This window comes from Culex quinquefasciatus, chromosome 2 (genome assembly GCF_015732765.1).
Source record: "Culex quinquefasciatus strain JHB chromosome 2, VPISU_Cqui_1.0_pri_paternal, whole genome shotgun sequence".
In the NCBI taxonomy this organism is placed as follows: domain Eukaryota; kingdom Metazoa; phylum Arthropoda; class Insecta; order Diptera; family Culicidae; genus Culex; species Culex quinquefasciatus.
The window spans coordinates 118936496-118957405 of record NC_051862.1 but is presented as its reverse complement, the minus strand read 5'-3'; the positions used below and the strand labels follow the sequence as shown (position 1 = coordinate 118957405).

General features: G+C 40.7%; 2 protein-coding genes across 2 annotated transcripts in view; both read right to left on the bottom strand.

The window, feature by feature from the left end:
* LOC6032459 (ubiquitin-conjugating enzyme E2 R2) overlaps positions 1 to 6845 on the bottom strand; it is a 26183-nt gene extending 19338 nt beyond the window's left edge. The window contains exon 1 of the mRNA XM_001843002.2: positions 6404 to 6845. The gene's annotated coding sequence lies outside the window, so the exon portion shown is untranslated. The remainder of the gene's footprint in view (positions 1 to 6403) is intronic.
* Positions 1 to 20910, bottom strand: part of LOC119766291 (titin) — a 23287-nt gene extending 2377 nt beyond the window's left edge. The window contains exon 1 of the mRNA XM_038250743.1: positions 14935 to 20910. Within this exon, the coding sequence (XP_038106671.1) occupies positions 14935 to 20910 (5976 nt within the window). The remainder of the gene's footprint in view (positions 1 to 14934) is intronic.

Here is a 20910-nt window from a genome sequence, read left to right as displayed (position 1 = left end):
CAAAAAACAATAAAAAATTGTGAACTGATATACAAATAGGATAGAAATCGCGATCTGAAAAAGAAATGACCATTTACGTCAAAAGATCCGTAGTTCCTCGATTCGCAACAATGGTCAATACAACCATAATCCGAAAACCGTTAGTTCAACAGATCAACGAATTTTGTCCGATATCATTACATTATTGATTGATCGAGACTCTATGGAAATTTTGACATAAAAGAATGCCTAGTATTCTACATCAATCAAAGTTTATTGACAGCATTACTCTAACTTAACAAGTGCAACTAAATTTATCATCAAATAGATTTGAAAAGCATACAGATTTATTTTAAATGCTAATGCTAAGCAACAAATCAATTGTACTATCCTGAAGTCCCACCTAAATCCCACATTGTGATAGTGAAAAGTCACAGAAGCAGCGGTGTCTTGTGCAATTGTGATATTTTCACTATCGGAGAACTACCTAGTTCACGAAGACAGCTTATCGGTCAACGCTTAAGCCCTGGGGCTGCGACAAAGCGAGTTCTCGTAGCATGAAGTGGTGTCCATAGTGCTTATAAAAAAGAATGTATACCCAAATTTTAACTAATGCACTAGGATCAAATCATGCCCCTTGACTTTACAAGGCCCAGGGCAAAACAAATCATCAATGTCTTTAAAACCATTCCCATAACATTAAAAAAAAGTTACACAGTTACAGCACATTGAAATGTATGATTTTAAAATTTGCTCCTAGCCCAGACCATATAATCTAATCTAATCTAATCAGACCCTAGCGCAGCCAATCTATCGAAGGGATCCTGGAGAGTGCCTTAGGTTTGGTTACGCCTAGCACTCTCCTTGTCATTTATTAACATTTGCAGTGCGCCATTGCATCGGAATGCATTGAAACATCACAAGCGCCAGGCCTACTGCGTAAAGCCGTATCGCAGAGATGATTCGTAATTGGGTTGAGTTTGAGCACTGAGTGTTCGATCAAGTTAAAAGTAAACAACATTCAAGGTTACTGTTTAGAGAGCTGTAACAATTAGTTCCACTGAATTTAAAACAAATTAAAAGAAGTTTAATATCGTCAAAAACTAAAATGCGTGGCTCAGGTAAATAGCATACAATAACAATTTCAGCTTTAAAAAAAAGCAGATCCTATAAACTATTTTCTTTTATATGTTTATAGGACCTATTTAGAAAAAAAACTCTAGATTTCAAGCAAATTACATTGTAAATGGGCCAAAGCCGAAGTGTAAACAAAGAGTCTGTGGCATTTTTCGAGACGAGATTTGCCTGATCACGCCTTCCGTCGGACGAGGAAGTAAATGTTGGCCCCGGTCTTAACTAGAGGTTAGGTCGTTAGCTCAGTCCAGGTGTAGGAGTCGTCTGCCTGGGTCCTGTCTCGGTACAGTTGGACTCACAATCCAAGTTGCAGTTTTTAAACTCAAATATCTCGAAAAAAAACTTATGCCAAATTTTATGCTTTAAAATATCGAGTCATAGGTGTTTGGGTTTCTACACTCAAAATCAGAAGTACCCCTCAAAAAGGGTTCTATATACCCTTTATCTGTCAACACAAGGATAACAAACCCTTTTTGAGGGTTACTCCAGGGTTGCGGAGTCGAGTCATGTATCAAACGACTCCAACTCCAGCTTTCAACAAATTGTTGGCTCCGACTCCGACTCCACATATTTTAAAATGTTTCAAAAGTTTGTTATCTATTATTTGGAAAACATTGACAAATAGGATCGTTTAAATACGCTCTAAGCGTCATATTTTTCTCAAGGAAAATAAATTCGAATCGCAAAATGAAAAAAAAGTTTCTAGGTTACAAGTTTTACACGTTATTGAATCAAAATTATAAAATTGTTATTTTTTTTTTTGAATGAATCATTGAAAAAAGCCTGGCCTTGATGATGGATTCAACATATAATTTCAATTTGCCCACTTTTAGGCTGTCATTTATAAGAAACACAGTCTCTACCAAAGTCACCTTGTTTCTTTAAATAATAATTTAAAACGAAACTATTTTTTAAAGCTCCATAGATTTTTTTCACACGTACATATACATCACGCCATGGCTGAAAGAGATTATTATTACAAATCAATGTATCTAAAAAATGTCTTCGTGGAAAGGACGCTAAAGGGGTCTTTTTCAAATATCGGTGACGTCGAAAATATGTTATCTAGGTATTATTAATTTATTTTATTTATTTATTTATTTAGAATTTCAAAATTTTCTGTATATTTAAAGGGGGCAAGCAATACTTCTAGAATTTTCACCTATAACAAAGCTTTATGAATGATCGTGCGCCGCCATCAAAATATATGAAAAAACTAAAAATTTGATGAACGGATGTTTCAAAAGGACGTTTAAGCTACCTTTCCAAAGAGATTTTTTAAGGTGCTTTGATTTGCAATGATAATCACTTTCCGACATATTGGCGTGGGACATACAGTATGAGAAAATTCTTACCGGTTGAATAATATTTAATTTTGTTTTTTTAAATAATATTTGAAAAATAAACTTTTATGGTACTGAAAGCTTGAGATTTTTTCAACGATAATTTGCTTTCTCAGATGATAGGTAGTAGAAAAATAGTAAACATTAAGATAATCGATATATTTAACATATTCAACGATTATTTCAAAATAAGTTGCAACTTTTTTTTGCTATTTTTTGTCCGTTTCAATTATTTAAAATGCAACACTTGATTTCTCGGGTGAGTTTTCAAAAAGCCAAATTGTGTCAAAATTTAATTTATTTTATGTTTGAGGCATTTGAAAGACGTGTAGATGAACAATCTTAAGCATTTTTGCAATTGATTTTTCGTAAGTAGGTCGAATACTGATGCAAAAAGGCTTTGTTTACCATTGGCTCTTAGGTCTATTTGAAAACTAATCCAAGATTTGTTTGTACTTAATTAATAAACAAAATGCGCATGTTGAGTTCTAAGTAGATTGATTATTTGTTGGAAAAATTATACTGTCAGTAACTTTTTCCGATTTCCAAAAACAGCGAAAAATGATTAACTCAAAACCTTCAAGACTTTTGCTATCGGCGTAAAAGATGACTGTGTGTGTACTTTTTTCAGAAAGAACTTCAACTAGATTAAATTTGGATGAATTTGAATTGAAAGGGAAGCAGTCAAGAATCAATTAAATATTATTGCTTAGTGATCATAGTGAAATAACACAATTAGAGAATCACAATTAAAAGCTTCAAACACATAAGGGCATCTCCAGCGCTGGGGTGCAAATCAAATTTGCACCCGGCTCATGAATACCGAGATCAAATTTGCCACCTTGAAAAAATTCCGTCATCACCACCGCTAGAGTAGCAAATTTGCCACCGAAACAAGCCCACCGCGGGGGGCAAATATGGGTTTTTATCATTTTTTGCTCTCGTTTACCTTCGAAATCAATAATTATGTGTTGATTCATGCCTAGAAATGCTAAAAGTTCATTAAACTTTTTAATCCTATTGAAAATTTCAAAGAATTTCATTTTTCGAAAATGTCGAAAGTTAAACTAATTGCTACCCGATTTGATTCCCACCTAATTTGCTCTCGAGTTTGCCCCCGAGTCTCCCACCGCGCGTAGCAAAGCAGGTATCAAATTTGATCTCAAGTTCATCTCTGGAGTTTTATTTTTTGAAAAGGACCAATAAACCAAATTTTCAGTTTTTGCTTTTTGGGTGTTTTTCAATACCCCTGACTCAAGGCGGTTCTAAAAACACCCAAAAAGCAAAAACTGGAAATTTGGTTTATTGGACCTTTTCAAAACAAACTCCAGATCTGTAGAAGAAAAATATGTGTCGGTACCTGTCGGGTACTCATTTTCTGATACCCGACAAGTACCGGCAAGCCGGGGGCAAAGTTTTGAATGCGTGTTTCGGAGATTTTTGTATGTCTGCTCTTGTGGGTGATTCGAAAATTCAAAAATTCAAAAATTTAAAAATTTCAAAATTTCAAAATTTCAAAATTTAAAAATTTAAAAATTTCAAAATTTCAAAATTTAAAAATTCCAAAATTGCAAAATTGCAAAATTCAAAAATTCAAAAATACAAAAATTCAAAAATTCAAAAATTCAAAAATTCTAAAATTTAAAAATTCAAAAATTCAAAAATTCAAAAATTCAAAAATTCAAAAATTCAAAAATTCAAAAATTCAAAATTCAAAATTCCAAAATTCAAAATTCAAAATTCAAAAATTCAAAAATCAAAATTTAAAAATTCAAAATTTAAAAATTCAAAAATTCAAAAATTCAAAAATTCAAAAATTCAAAAATTCAAAAATTCAAAAATTCAAAAATTCAAAAATTTAAAAATTCAAAAGTTCAAAAATTCAAAAATTTAAAAATTCGAAAATTCAAAAATTTAAAAATTTAAAAATTCAAAAATAAAAAATTCCAAAATTTTTACTTTTAAAAAATTTTAATTCAAAAAAATAATATTTTTTCAATTATTTTAGGCTGTTGCACATATTTTTCAAAGTTTATGTCGAACCCGGTTCGAAAAACCAGGCGGCAAAAAAATATGTTTTTCAAAAAACTTCCAAATTTTAAAGAAAATATAAGTCCATCCAACTGAAAACAATTAGATATGCATTTTCCTGCGTTTAAAATCATATTTAGCATGTCTGGGTTCGGTCAAAAATATTTTCAATTTTTGTGGAATTCCAATGTACAGCACCGCAAAAAGTTTTTTTTCGGCGAAAAAAACCTCTTTCCCCCACTTCGACTCCGACTCCAGCTCATAATTGTAATTGATTGTTTATTTGTGACGAGAGCCTGTTAGTTTACAACTTTTTATCAGGTTAAGCAGGTAACTTTAAGATAGAAAACGGAGATGAATAAACCAACCAAATAGTTGGTTGGGCGGCAAATCCACTCCCAGGATGTTGTCGCGAACAGCCGCTGTTGTGTCTCGTCGTCGGAGGCCGTAGACGAACCGTACGGCAGACTTGAAGCAGCGATGCAGCTGTCCTTTCAGTGCAGCTGTCAGGCCCGGAGTGTATATGATATCGCCGTATTGAGCCGACTCCGGCTCCGACTCCTACTCCAGCTATTCGAGTTTCGACGACTCCGACTCCAACTCCAGGTCCCCAAAAAGACTCGACTCCACCGACTCTGGCTCCGACTCCGACTCCCCAGCCCTGGTTATTTTCACCCTTTTTTAAGTTTTGCAAAGGGTTACTTGTACCGGTAAACTTGAAGAAACGGTGTTTGTTTTCCTTTTGAGGGGTTCTTCTGATTTTGAGTGTATGGGTTCTATTTGAAATAATATTTTTTGAAATAAATCCTATCTACAACTAACTTAACTCTGGTTATAGATGAATCCAGTTTGAAATGGCCGCTAGGTGGCCAATGGTGTTAGAAATGACAGCTTCCATGTATTTGAATATGGGAGCTCAGGAAAACTCAATTTTAAGCAATGAAATGATTTTTTATGATAAAAGTATTGATTGATTAGGTGCACAAAATGTGTCTAGAATATTATTAAAATGAAAACTGCTCAAAAAATTTGCAATCGAGATAAGTACACTATTCGATTCAGCAGGAATTTTGGGCACCAAAAATATATAGTTTTCATATGTTAAGTATTTTATTTTAAAAGATAATAAACAAAAAGTATGAAAATCGAGACATTTAGTATGGGAGCTGTCAAATCTCTCACCATCAAAAAGCAGCGTTGAGCTTTCGCTGGATTTGTCTATTACGGAAGCAATCAACATGTGTTGTGGACGGCAACACTGCGAGAGTGTACACCAGAAAGCCGAGCCTATTCGTGCACTCTGCGCGCCGCTGGGCTCTTCAGTTGCAGCATAGCTGTCACTGGTTGATGCCGTGACAGCGCATATATGTGATCTTTCATTTTAAAGTGTTGTTATGTTTTGTTGATTCTTTCGTTGTTCGTGAATAAATGTAGTCGTTCGTTTGTAGTTCTAGTAAAGAACTTGTTTTATTTCGTTTGTTTCCTGTCCGGGAACGTCTGGTTCTTGTGGTGTGAACCGCGTAAAGACGGGTCGCGGCCGGATCCAACAACATGATTGGAAGATGTCAATAAAACATCAGGTTGCAATTTCATACGATAAAAAGTCTAACTAACAGGATATCGTTGCCAAATAAAATTACTGTTACTATTACTATGTTTATGCACATCGTATTAACTTTAATCTTGTTAAACAACTTCATTATTAAACACTTACTGATCTTTTTAGTTAATTTCATTTTGGATTTTAAATCAAATAAATAACCTGCTGATTTATTTATTGCAAAATAACTATAACATTACTAAAACTAATAGGAATAAAACCAATTTTTTAGCTAAAACGTCTTATTCGTTTTGTTCAGAAAATTCCTCCTTCCGAAGCACCGCTGAGAAAATAAAAACAATGGCGGACATCTTACCTGCTGCTGCTGCTTCTGCTCAAGAGCGATGGAAATCAGCGTTCGAACTTGCAGAATTTAGATCCACGAAAAACGCGTACAACCAAGCGCAAATTCGCACTGCCACGACGAACTGGTGATTTTGGACAGGGTTTTTCAAAAACTTTAACTATTACGCTGCTTTTTTTCAACAGTGAACGCACCTCTCCTCCCTTGTTCGCGAGTTACAAAAATAATGTGGAAGGGATGAAAAGAGGTTGGAGATTTCTTTATTCTTCACTTTTCCGCGAAGGTCACACGAAACGTTTGCTTCCAATACGATCGCACACCAGTTTTGCACTACTTGAAACAGAATCACGCACGAAAATTTAACAATTTCACGAATATTGCTCGCACGACGACGAAATCGTGCTTTTTTCGACAAGACGACGGAGATGACTGCTGAGACCAGTTTTGCTGCTATTTGACAACAAAGAAAATTCGACACCAACAATCGACATGGGCAAAACTACCTTTTGTAATTTTTCAATAGATTGCTTTTTCAAAGGTTTTTATCAAGTTATTTCACCTAAATCAACTATTTCCTACAAAATTAGACACTTTTGAACAAATCTCATGTTTATTTTGTAACTTCACTAGCCGCAATAAGTTTAAAATTAACGGTGCTTCATATTGTAATCCATTTTGCGTTGTTTGGTTTGAAAGCAGAACCTCGCTAGAAAATGACGTCATAACGTCAAACGGACAAGCTGTCATCTTTACACGCTTGTAAGTGGATACTCGTTTTTGAGTTTGAGCGTGTCAACAGTGAAACCAAGATTGAGTTTAACTAGTAAACACTGCCCACCAAAATAATTAGGCAGTTCTGGCTGTTTTGGCGCAAAATCGCATATGTAATCATAGAAGCATCGATTAAAGTTTTACGACCAACCTAAAAATAAATATTTAAAAAATTGATATTAGTCATATTAATCATTATGAGCGAAGCCGATGGCGACGCAGTGATATGGGAGGATCAAGAAACCAGTTAAAGTATCTTTTCGAGTTGTTTGAAGGCGATATTACCAGTATCTACGTTTTATGTAAGTAAAAGTACAGAACGAAGAAGCTCCTTACCTCCTAGAACCTTAGTTCTTATTTAGAATTTTGTCAATACAATTTAATTTAACCAAAAAAAAGTTTGGAAATCCGGGCGTATAAGACTTCAACGCGGGGTTCCAAATCGAGCCAAACATTTCATTAGGGCACAAAACCAAAACGTAAACATTCGGGATTATTCCACTATTCCATTCAGTAGTACACTCCCTACATGCCCTCCAAGAATCAGATTGATAACAAACAATTTCCTATTGAAAAAATCAAAAACACAAAAGGGCACATAACCATTTTCACTGCAAACCAAAAAAAAAGTTCAAATGTGCCCTTTTATTTTTCGTTAGTTTCTCGTACTTAAGGAACTTTTTGTGTTATAAAGTGAACTTTTCATGCATTCTTAACACAAATTCACCTAAAAAAAAGTTTGGTTTACTTTTCACCATGGATTTCTGCAGAGAAAAACTTCGTCAAAAAACAATTTTTAATACGGTCCCGCGGCTGCTGTTCAGTACACTTTAGAAGAATTTTTATGTTTCACGTACCTTATTTACACTATTCAATCACAAAACTTCACCAATTATCAAAATTTCTACTGAATTCCTCATTATTTCTAACTAAACAAAAGGGCCCGTAAACATCATTCCAAACAACAATGCGGTGACAGCGCTTTAGTGCCCTTTCAGCACTCTTCGAAATTGTATTTAGAAAGGGCCCATTATGAACAACAGTTGGAAAGTTAAAAGGGCCTAATAACGAAATTTTCTTAATTTTTGAGTTTTATTGCGAAAATCAACAAAAATTAAGAAGCATTTAAGCAGAGTTGAGGATAATGATGTGTTTTATAGTATCATCAGTAAAAATACCAACAGTCAGGCTTCTTTTTTAAATAGGAATTGAAACAAGTTGTCCACTTTTTGCAAGCGATTTTCTCGAATCGCGGTTTTTGGTTTTGTGCCCTAATGAAATGTTTGGCTCGAAATGACTTTGCCTTTGAGGACTATATCAAAATGAAGAGTGACACGCGAAAATGCATCGCACAATCAACAGAAACAATATTTTTTATTTCTATATGACATCTTGTAGCAGGCCCGTAGCCAGGGGGTGGGCTTCGGGCTGAAGCTTTCTAGCTACCTATTTTCCGAAAACACTATTTTAAATTTTTGTACAGTTTCGCTGGAGCTTTTCCAGCAGTATTTCGTGATCATGTTCATTATTTATATACATTCAAGTAAAACAATGTATATGGACCAAACAGCCATGCCAGATGTACAGATAAATCTGTATTTGACAGATTTTTCGATCCCGATCACAAATCACAAAAATCTGTATATACAGATTGCGAAAATGCGTCGGTTTGGTCCCTTTTTCGTTTAACACTTTTTTAGTCTGTAGCTGTACCCCGTTGGTTGCTCAAAGTCAAATCAATAAGTGACGAACTCGACGGCAACATTTATTTCTGGAGTTTTTTTTGAAAAGGTCCAATAAACCAAATTTTACAGTTTTTGCTTTTTGCACACAAAAAGCAAAAACTGAAAATTTGGTTTATTGGACCATTTAAAAAAAACTCCAGATTTGCATCCCTTTCACACGGAGTTCACACACACAACCAAACGTTTGTTTTGATAGTGTGCGTGAGCGCCGTGTAAAAAGTGACAGTTCGACGCCAACATTTCAAAAAGCATCATGTACAAACCATGCGTTTTAAGAAAAACGTTGAGCATCATTTTTCAATTCCATTCAATTTCATATTTCCATTCAATTGGGTCCTAAAATGGAGCTTAGATTGCTGATATTATTGTTTGCAGCGATAAAGCTTATTTTTCTGAGTACAATGACCCCTTGTACGACCACAAAGAGTTTAAAATGGATTTTTAAATCAATTTTGAAAAATTAACCTCGCGGTCCTTCTTGACAGAAAAGCTCCTACTTGACAGCTCGTTCCAAGGGAACCATAGTTGATCCATCGAAAAAATGTTGTCTTGTCATAAAAAATTTTTGCATTAAAATGAAAAAAAGTGATCAGAAATGGTTTTAATCGTGTTTTTTACCGTTGTACATAAAAATTGACAAAGGGCTTTAGTACCCAATTAATATAAAAGCAAAAGAAGATGTTCTAATGATAACAAACGATAATAAACGTTGCTTTTATTGATACTTGATCATTAATTTTCAATAAAACGTTATTTCCGTCATTATATTTAAGAAAAACAAACATAACTTCTTTTGAAATCACAAACGTCTATATCACCCTGCTGTCATTGGAGGGAACGCTTTGTTATGATTCGTTTTTCTTCGCCGAATGTAGGTACACGGCGCTTTTTGCAAGTGAAGGGAAGTTTTTTTATGAATCGCTTTTCGTCTGCAAACGTACATGGCGTCTTTTTAACGATGTTTTTTTCGTCGCTAGGTTCATGTAGTCTTTTATTTGACAGGTGGACAGGGCTTTTATATAAACAGGCACTGCTGATGTCAGAGAATTTGTTTATGTTACTTTATTTAAAATCATTATTAAACAGACTTTACTGAAGTAGCTTTTGCTCATTTTTGGTGGAGAGGTAGCTAATTAGGAGTACTTTCGGAATATGCAATAACTCAGAAAGTGTCAAAATGTACATGATGCCTTTTGAAATGTTGCCGTCGAGTCATCACTTATTAGTTTGACTTTGACCAACCAACGGGGTACAAACTAAAAATGTGTTAAACGAAAAAGTTACCAACCACCGGCGGTTGAGGAGTGCAAACTAAAAAGTGACCCCGTTTGTTTGACAACGGTTGGTGTCAAACCATCGGGGTTTGAGTGTAATAGCTTCACCGACTGGATGAGTGGCAACCACGAGTTCCGGCTGAGTTCTTTCTAAATAAAACGATTTGCGTAAAAAAATATTTTTATTTATTTATTTCAAGCAAAGCTGGAGTATCTCCAATACATTTTTAGTTAATCTTATAAATGATCATTTATTATTGGCGACAACAAAAACAAGCCATTACTTTTATAATTCGCAAAGCTTACAAAAAAATATGTCCAAAATATATTATCGTCTGTCACGCACGTAATATGTGTGCTGCTTGGTGACCTTTGATACTTTCAAGTTGTCGTTCAGAGCATGGGCGGGGCATGGACCGTCATTTTTCTGAACATATTGCATTTTATATGAGCTAGTACCATGGAACTTATTATCTTCACCAAACGAAATGCTTGAAGCGTTAGCTTTCGTTGAACTCTTAGTTACGTTGATAGCCGAATGGTAATCACGCAACATCTTCGTCTGCTGACTACTACTGGAATGCTGCCCAATTGTACTGCTACTGGTGACATTGCTAACATTGGTCGTTGTACTCATTGTTGGAGGGGCGCATGGTTGCAGTTTACCACGAGTCGTAATTGGTCCAGATTCCAAAGTTTTTATGTAGTTGTTCATTCTGCTATCCGCTGATTCTTTCTCACGGCGATGTAGTGAGCTGTAGCTCTGTCGATTTGTCGTTGAGTAGACTGCACTATCATTCAAGTTGGAAATGCTTTTCCGTTGAATTGAGCCAGACACACTCATGCTGCTTCCGGAAGGTTGCGCATTAGACTGTTGCTGGCGACATAGAATAGCATTGTTGGAACTTTCAGTTGAGGAAAATGCACTATTACGATTGAAATGTTTATCGGCTGTGGAACTCTCAGAAGTAGACGATTGAGAAATGATATGCGATGATTGTTTTGCTTCTGTACGACTGGATAAATTGCTCTCGGAGATAGCTGAATTCATCACAGACGATGACTCGGAATGTATTATATTGTTTGCTGATCTTGAATGACTGACTGAAGCTCTTGAAGTGCTATTACTATCATCGCGAGCAGCCACGTGAACTAACTTGCCTCCGATGATCCTCGTAGTAGCACTTTGTTTTGTTGATTTCTGTGTGCTTGTGTCGCCACCGTGTACAATACTCGAACTTGTATTGTTCTGATTCCTTAAAACTTGTCCTTTTGTGGAACTTTCATCTCCATAAATATGAACATGCTTGCTATCACTTGTCTTAATGGTTTGTGAATCACTGGATTGTTTTACGCCTCTGATTCCAGCAGCTGCCTGTCCTCTTATCGAACTTTCATCTCCATGAATAAGAACATGCTTACTATCAACTGTTTTCATACTTGGCGAATCGCTGGATTGTTTTACGCTCCTGATTCCAGCTGCTGCCTGCCCACTTGTTGAACTTTCGTCTCCATGAATATGAACATGCTTGCCACCAATCGTCTTCGTGCTTTGTGCATCATTGGATTGTTTCACGCTCCTGCTTCCAGCCGCGGCCGTAGTATGTACGTTGGAATGTTCTCGTTGATTAATTTTACTTGATTGCACTTCATGTTTTCCATTGACGTTTTCAGTAACTGTTCTCATTACCCATTTGCCGGCTACCAACTTCCGAACCTGAACTTGATTAGTTCCATTTTCGGAAGCTCCCGATATCTTATGAGCACCATTTTCATGAGTACTATGAATGATGTTGTTTGACTGGCTACCTCTTGAAGTTTGCTTTCGTGTTGTCAGCTCGTTCTTGAGATCCGTTGAAATTGTTTCAGTTGATCCCAATGTCTGTGTACCGTCGAAACCCGAAGATTTGTTCTGTACAAAGGATGTATCTACCTTCAAAACACCTCCGTCAATCAATTTTTCAGTACCCGACTGTTGAGAAATTGTTTTATCGGTGACTACCTTACCATCCACCACGATACGCTTACTGGCGGACGATGAATGACTTCCTACAAAGTGTTCCTTCGAGGATACGTGATTGTCTAATGCAGAATCATGTACTGTCCCATCCTTCGAATGAATGATCCTGTTGGTTGACGAAATATTCCTTGATGAAATATCGCGTGTGGAATTTGAAATTGCCTCATCCTGCGCATTCGATGTAATTCGATTTGTCGAAGAAACTACATTACTCGAAGAAGTAACAACTTTGCTAGAACTGTGCTGTTGTGATGATGACACGTTTCTCTCGCTAGTTTCATGTGACAAACTTTGTGTTGAATGTTGTAGATTCGAGGATGACATAGTCGATTCAACGGCAGAGGATCGAGAGTATTGCCCATGTACCGAATGATCAACGTTTTGAATTGACCGTGAGTCAATTATATTTTGTGAAAGATGCTTCGTGTCATGTTGTTGCTGAGAAAGTTGTGTTGAGGACATTGTATGCTTCTGCTGATGATCCTGACTTGTATGTGACAGGCTCGAACTATCATGTGTTTCCGATGTAGTGACCTTTTTGCCAGTAGCCTTCGGTTTATCGCCTTTAAGAATTGTTGTTACAGTTTGTGTTGTAACCATAACTGCACCATCCAGAATTCCATTTTCATGGACTTCTTGTAGTTCCGTTTCTTTGCGTTGTTTTTGCTCCTTGTGTTCCTTCAATGAATGATACTCACCTTCAATTTGTAGATTGTCCTTTGGTTTAACTTGTTTTGGACGTTCAGCAGGTTGATAGGCAGGTTTTTGCACAGGTTTTTCAAATTCACCTTCTGGGCGTAGGTTATCTCCATGTCGAATCGGTTTCTGCCTTTCCCCAGGTTGATATTTAGGTTTTTCTGGAGTTTCAAATGTACCCTCTGTTCTCAAATTATCCTCCGGACGAATCTGCTTGGGACGCTCGGCCGGCTTGAACTGAGGCTTTTCTGGACGCTCGAAGTCTCCCTCAGGACGTAGATTGTCGGTTTGGCGAATAGGTTTTTGTCTCTCACCTGGCTGGTAACCACGTTTCTCTGGTGTTACAAAAGAGCCTTCTGGTTTCAAATTATCTGATGGTCTGACTTGTTTTGGACGCTCTGCTGGGCGGAATGGTGATTTTTCTGGACGTTCAAAATCACCTTCAGGATGGAGATTATCATCATGACGAATTGGTTTCTGTCTCTCTCCTGGTTGATATTTTGGCTTCTCAGGAGTTTCAAAAACACCCTCCGGTCTCAAGTTATCATCAGGTTTAATAGGCTTAGGTCTTTCTCCAGACACGTAGACTGTTTTCTGTGTCCTTTCAAATGTTCCTTCTAGATGTAAATTATCTGCATGTCGAACAATTGTAGACCTCTCTGCCTTTCCAACTGTTTGTAGCTGGGGTCTTTCAAAAACTCCTTCTGGCTTTAGATTATCTTCTGGACGAATCTGTTTGGGACGTTCTGCAGGTTGGAACTGTGGCTTTTCCGGTCTCTCAAACTTGCCCTCCGGATGAAGGTTATCGTCGTGTCTAATTGGTTTTTGTCTTTCACCAGGCTGGTATTTCGGCTTTTCAGGTGTTTCGAATGTACCCTCTGTTTTCAAATTATCCTCTGGGCGAATCTGTTTAGGACGCTCCGCTGGTTTGAACTGAGTTTTCTCAGGACGATCGAAACTTCCCTCCGTTCGAAGGTTATCTTCGGGTTTTACTTGTTTAGGCCTTTCAGCAGGTCGGAACTGTGGTTTTTCAGGAGTCATGAAGTCACCTTCTGGACGTAAGTTATCTTCATGTCTTATTGGTTTTGGCCGTTCCCCGGCAATGAAAACAGTTTGCTCAACTCGCTCGAAATTGCCCTCCATGTGGAGATTGTCTTCATGGCGAATAATTTGCGATCGTTCAGCTTTTCCAACAACAACCGGCTTAGGTCTCTCAAAGTCACCTTCCGGTTTAAGATTGTCTTGAGGGCGTATTTGTTTTGGTCGCTCTGCTGGTTGATATTGAGGTTTATCAGGAGAGCTGAACTCACCCTCGGGTTTCAAATTATCGGTATGTCTGATGGGTTTTGGACGATCTCCGGCAATATAGACTGTTTTCTCTGTCCGCTCAAAATGTCCTTCCAACTGTAAGTTGTCTTCATGTCTAACTATCTGTGATCTCTCAAATTTACCAACAACTACAGGCTGAGGACGCTGAAATTCGCCCTCAGGCCGTAGGTTATCTTGTGGACGAATTTGTTGTGGTCGCTCAGCCGATCTGAATGGACTCTTTTCTGGACGTTCGAAGTCTCCTTCTGGGTGAAGATTGTCGTCATGGCGAATTGGCTTCTGTCTTTCACCAGGTTGATATTTCGGCTTCTCAGGAGATTCAAATGATCCTTCGGGTCTCAAGTTATCCTCCGGGCGTATTTGCTTAGGTCTTTCGGCTGGTCGGAATGGACTCTTCTCGGGACGTTCGAAGTCCCCTTCAGGTTTCAAATTATCCTCCGGACGAACCTGCTTGGGCCTTTCAGCTGGTTTGAATGGACTTTTTTCTGGACGTTCGAAGTCACCCTCTGGACGAAGATTGTCATCATGACGAATTGGCTTCTGTCTTTCACCAGGCTGGTACTTCGTCTTCTCGGGAGATTCAAAAGATCCTTCTGGTTTCAAGTTATCCTCCGGGCGTATTTGCTTGGGCCTTTCGGCTGGTCGGAATGGACTCTTCTCGGGGCGTTCGAAGTCTCCTTCAGGTCTTAAGTTATCCTCTGGACGTACCTGTTTCGGACGTTCTGCTGATCTGAATGGACTCTTTTCTGGACGTTCGAAATCTCCTTCTGGATGAAGATTATCGTCATGGCGAATTGGCTTCTGTCTTTCACCAGGCTGGTACTTCGGCTTCTCGGGAGATTCAAAAGATCCTTCTGGCCTCAAGTTATCCTCCGGGCGTATTTGCTTAGGTCTTTCGGCTGGTCGGAATGGACTCTTCTCGGGACGTTCGAAGTCTCCTTCAGGTCTCAAATTATCCTCCGGACGAACCTGCTTGGGCCTTTCAGCTGGTTTGAATGGACTTTTTTCTGGACGTTCGAAGTCACCCTCTGGACGAAGATTGTCATCATGACGAATTGGCTTCTGTCTTTCACCAGGCTGGTACTTCGTCTTCTCGGGAGATTCAAAAGATCCTTCTGGTTTCAAGTTATCCTCCGGGCGTATTTGCTTGGGCCTTTCGGCTGGTCGGAATGGACTCTTCTCGGGGCGTTCGAAGTCTCCTTCAGGTCTTAAGTTATCCTCTGGACGTACCTGTTTCGGACGTTCTGCTGATCTGAATGGACTCTTTTCTGGACGTTCGAAATCTCCTTCTGGATGAAGATTGTCGTCATGGCGAATTGGCTTCTGTCTTTCACCAGGTTGATATTTCGGCTTCTCAGGAGATTCAAATGATCCTTCGGGTCTCAAGTTATCCTCCGGGCGTATTTGCTTAGGTCTTTCGGCTGGTCGGAATGGACTCTTCTCGGGACGTTCGAAGTCCCCTTCAGGTTTCAAATTATCCTCCGGACGAACCTGCTTGGGCCTTTCAGCTGGTTTGAATGGACTTTTTTCTGGACGTTCGAAGTCACCCTCTGGACGAAGATTGTCATCATGACGAATTGGCTTCTGTCTTTCACCAGGCTGGTACTTCGTCTTCTCGGGAGATTCAAAAGATCCTTCTGGTTTCAAGTTATCCTCCGGGCGTATTTGCTTGGGCCTTTCGGCTGGTCGGAATGGACTCTTCTCGGGGCGTTCGAAGTCTCCTTCAGGTCTTAAGTTATCCTCTGGACGTACCTGTTTCGGACGTTCTGCTGATCTGAATGGACTCTTTTCTGGACGTTCGAAATCTCCTTCTGGATGAAGATTATCGTCATGGCGAATTGGCTTCTGTCTTTCACCAGGCTGGTACTTCGGCTTCTCGGGAGATTCAAAAGATCCTTCTGGTTTCAAGTTATCCTCCGGGCGTATTTGCTTGGGCCTTTCGGCTGGTCGGAATGGACTCTTCTCGGGGCGTTCGAAGTCTCCTTCAGGTCTTAAGTTATCCTCTGGACGTACCTGTTTCGGACGTTCTGCTGATCTGAATGGACTCTTTTCTGGACGTTCGAAATCTCCTTCTGGATGAAGATTGTCGTCATGGCGAATTGGCTTCTGTCTTTCACCAGGCTGGTACATTGGCTTCTCGGGAGATTCAAAAGATCCTTCTGGTTTCAAGTTATCCTCCGGGCGTATTTGCTTAGGTCTTTCAGCTGGTCGGAATGGACTCTTCTCGGGGCGTTCGAAGTCTCCTTCAGGTCTCAAGTTATCCTCCGGACGTACCTGTTTCGGACGTTCTGCTGGTCTGAATGCACTCTTTTCTGGACGTTCGAAATCTCCTTCTGGATGAAGATTGTCGTCATGGCGAATTGGCTTCTGTCTTTCACCGGGCTGGTATATCGGCTTCTCGGGAGATTCAAAAGATCCTTCTGGTTTCAAGTTATCCTCCGGGCGTATTTGCTTAGGTCTTTCAGCTGGTCGGAATGGACTCTTCTCGGGGCGTTCGAAGTCTCCTTCAGGTCTCAAGTTATCCTCCGGACGTACCTGTTTCGGACGTTCTGCTGGTCTGAATGGACTCTTTTCTGGACGTTCGAAATCTCCTTCTGGATGAAGATTGTCGTCATGGCGAATTGGCTTCTGTCTTTCACCGGGCTGGTATATCGGCTTCTCGGGAGATTCAAAAGATCCTTCTGGTTTCAAGTTATCCTCCGGGCGTATTTGCTTAGGTCTTTCGGCTGGTCGGAATGGACTCTTCTCGGGACGTTCGAAGTCTCCTTCAGGTCTCAAATTATCCTCCGGACGAACCTGCTTGGGCCTTTCAGCTGGTTTGAATGGACTCTTTGCTGGACGTTCGAATTCACCCTCTGGGCGAAGATTGTCATCATGACGAATTGGCTTCTGTCTTTCACCAGGCTGGTACTTCGGCTTGTCGGGAGATTCAAAAGATCCCTCTGGTCTCAAATTATCCTCCGGGCGTATTTGCTTGGGTCTTTCGGCTGGTCGGAATGGACTCTTCTCAGGGCGTTCGAAGTCTCCTTCAGGTCTTAAGTTATCCTCCGGACGTACCTGTTTCGGACGTTCTGCTGGTCTGAATGGACTCTTTTCTGGGCGTTCGAAATCTCCTTCTGGATGAAGATTGTCGTCATGGCGAATTGGCTTCTGTCTTTCACCAGGCTGGTACTTCGGCTTCTCGGGAGATTCAAAAGATCCTTCTGGCCTCAAGTTATCCTCCGGGCGTATTTGCTTAGGTCTTTCGGCTGGTCGGAATGGACTCTTCTCGGGGCGTTCGAAGTCTCCTTCAGGTCTCAAATTATCTTCCGGACGAACTTGTTTAGGCCTTTCAGCTGGTTTGAATGGACTCTTTTCTGGACGTTCGAAGTTACCCTCTGGGCGAAGATTATCGTCATGACGAATTGGCTTCTGTCTTTCACTAGGCTGATACTTCGGCTTCTCAGGAGATTCAAAAGATCCTTCGGGTCTCAAGTTATCCTCCGGCCGAATTTGCTTGGGTCTTTCGGCTGGTCGGAATGGACTCTTCTCGGGGCGTTCGAAGTCTCCTTCAGGTCTCAAGTTATCCTCCGGACGTACCTGTTTCGGACGTTCTGCTGGTTTGAATGGACTCTTCTCGGGACGTTCGAAATCTCCTTCTGGGCGAAGATTGTCGTCATGGCGAATTGGCTTCTGTCTTTCACCAGGCTGATACTTCTGCTTCTCAGGAGATTCGAAAGATCCTTCGGGTCTCAAATTATCCTCCGGGCGAATCTGCTTAGGTCTCTCTGCTGGTCGGAATGGACTTTTTTCTGGACGTTCAAAATCTCCTTCTGGGCGTAGATTGTCATCGTGTCTTATCGGTTTCGGACGATCTCCTGCTACATACACGGTCTTTTCTATCCGTTCAAAGTTACCTTCCAGGAAAAGATTATCCTCTTGTCTTATTACCTGTGACCTTTTCACATAGCTATACCCAACTGGTTCAGGTCTTTCGAACTCTCCTTCTGGTCTCAAATTATCCTCCGGACGAACCTGTTTCGGACGCTCAGCTGGTTTGAATGGACTCTTCTCGGGACGTTCGAAGTCTCCTTCGGGACGAAGATTGTCATCATGACGAATTGGCTTCTGTCTTTCACCAGGCTGGTACTTCGGCTTCTCAGGAGATTCGAAAGACCCTTCGGGTCTCAAGTTATCCTCCGGCCGAATTTGCTTGGGTCTTTCGGCTGGTCGGAATGGACTCTTCTCGGGGCGTTCGAAGTCTCCTTCAGGTCTCAAGTTATCCTCGGGACGTACTTGTTTCGGACGTTCTGCTGGTTTGAATGGACTCTTCTCGGGACGTTCGAAATCTCCTTCTGGGCGAAGATTGTCGTCATGGCGAATTGGCTTCTGTCTTTCACCAGGCTGGTACTTCGGTTTCTCGGGAGATTCAAAAGATCCTTCGGGTCTCAAATTATCCTCCGGGCGAATCTGCTTAGGTCTCTCTGCTGGTCGGAAGGGACTTTTTTCTGGACGTTCGAAATCTCCTTCAGGTCTTAGGTTATCCTCTGGACGAACTTGTACAGGTCTTTCGGCAGGTCTAAACTTACTCTTCTCGGGACGTTCGAAATCACCTTCAGGACGAAGGTTGTCGTCATGGCGAATTGGTTTCTGTCTTTCACCGGGCTGGTATATCGGCTTCTCTGGAGATTCAAAAGTTCCTTCTGGCCTCAAGTTATCCTCCGGGCGTATTTGCTTGGGCCTTTCGGCTGGTCGAAATGGACTCTTCTCAGGGCGTTCGAAATCTCCTTCTGGTCTCAAATTGTCCTCCGGACGAACTTGCTTGGGCCTATCCGCTGGTCTGAACTGACTTTTTTCCGGACGTTCAAACTCACCTTCTGGGCGTAGATTGTCATCGTGTTTTATCGGTTTCGGACGATCTCCTGCTACATACACGGTCTTTTCTATTCGTTCAAAATTACCTTCCAGGAAAAGATTATCCTCTTGTCTTATTACCTGTGACCTTTGCACATAGCTATACCCAACTGGTTCAGGTCTTTCGAACTCTCCTTCTGGTCTCAAATTATCCTCTGGACGAACCTGTTTCGGACGCTCAGCTGGTTTGAATGGACTCTTCTCGGGGCGTTCGAAGTCTCCTTCGGGACGAAGATTGTCATCATGACGAATTGGCTTCTGTCTTTCACCAGGCTGGTACTTCGGCTTCTCAGGAGATTCGAAAGACCCTTCGGGTCTCAAGTTATCCTCCGGCCGAATTTGCTTGGGTCTTTCGGCTGGTCGGAATGGACTCTTCTCAGGACGCTCAAAGTCTCCTTCTGGACGTAAGTTGTCATCATGACGAATTGGCTTCGGTCTTTCTCCTGGTTGATATTTTGTCTTCTCCGGAGAGTCAAATGTGCCTTCCGGTCTCAAGTTATCCTCCGGACGAATTTGTTTGGGCCTTTCAGCTGGCCGGAATGGACTCTTCTCGGGGCGTTCGAAGTCTCCTTCAGGTTTCAAGTTATCCTCTGGACGAACCTGCTTGGGCCTATCGGCCGGTCTAAACTGGCTCTTCTCAGGACGCTCAAAGTCTCCTTCTGGACGTAGATTGTCATCATGACGAATTGGCTTCGGTCTTTCTCCTGGTTGATATTTTGTCTTCTCCGGAGAGTCAAATGTGCCTTCCGGTCTCAAGTTATCCTCCGGACGAATTTGTTTGGGCCTTTCAGCTGGCCGGAATGGACTCTTCTCGGGGCGTTCGAAGTCTCCTTCAGGTTTCAAGTTATCCTCTGGACGAACCTGCTTGGGCCTATCGGCCGGTCTAAACTGGCTCTTCTCAGGACGCTCAAAGTCTCCTTCTGGACGTAGATTGTCATCATGACGAATTGGCTTCGGTCTTTCTCCTGGTTGATATTTTGTCTTCTCCGGAGAGTCAAATGTGCCTTCGGGTCTCAAGTTATCCTCCGGACGAACTTGTTTGGGCCTTTCAGCTGGCCGGAATGGACTCTTCTCAGGGCGTTCGAAGTCTCCTTCAGGTTTCAAGTTATCCTCTGGACGAACCTGCTTGGGCCTATCGGCCGGTCTAAACTGGCTCTTCTCAGGACGCTCAAAGTCTCCTTCTGGACGTAGATTGTCATCATGACGAATTGGCTTCGGTCTTTCTCCTGGTTGATATTTTGTCTTCTCCGGAGAGTCAAATGTGCCTTCCGGTCTCAAGTTATCCTCCGGACGAATTTGTTTGGGCCTTTCAGCTGGTCGGAATGGACTCCTCTCGGGACGTTCAAAGTCACCCTCTGGGCGAAGATTGTCGTCGTGACGAATTGGCTTCTGTCTTTCACCAGGTTGGTACTTTGGCTTGTCGGGAGATTCGAAAGATCCTTCAGGTCTCAAGTTATCCTCCGGTCGAAACTGTTTCGGACGTTCGGCTGGTCGAAATTGACTCTTTTCGGGACGTTCGAAGTCTCCCTCCGGACGAAGGTTATCTTCGTGGCGAATGGGTTGTCGCTTCTCAATGACATTTGTAGTTTGCTTTAATTTGGTAAGATCAACGTTTTCAAAGTCTTCCTTCGTCCAGGTCAATCTACGGTTGGTCACGTTTTGCTCGGTGCTGCTCCTTTCAATACTTGACGAATGAGTTTGGTTTAGATACTCATCGGCATCTTCCTTTGTCCATGTGCGTCGACGAACGTAGGTGCTTTGCTCGTTTAGTTCAGATAAATCTGGAATCAT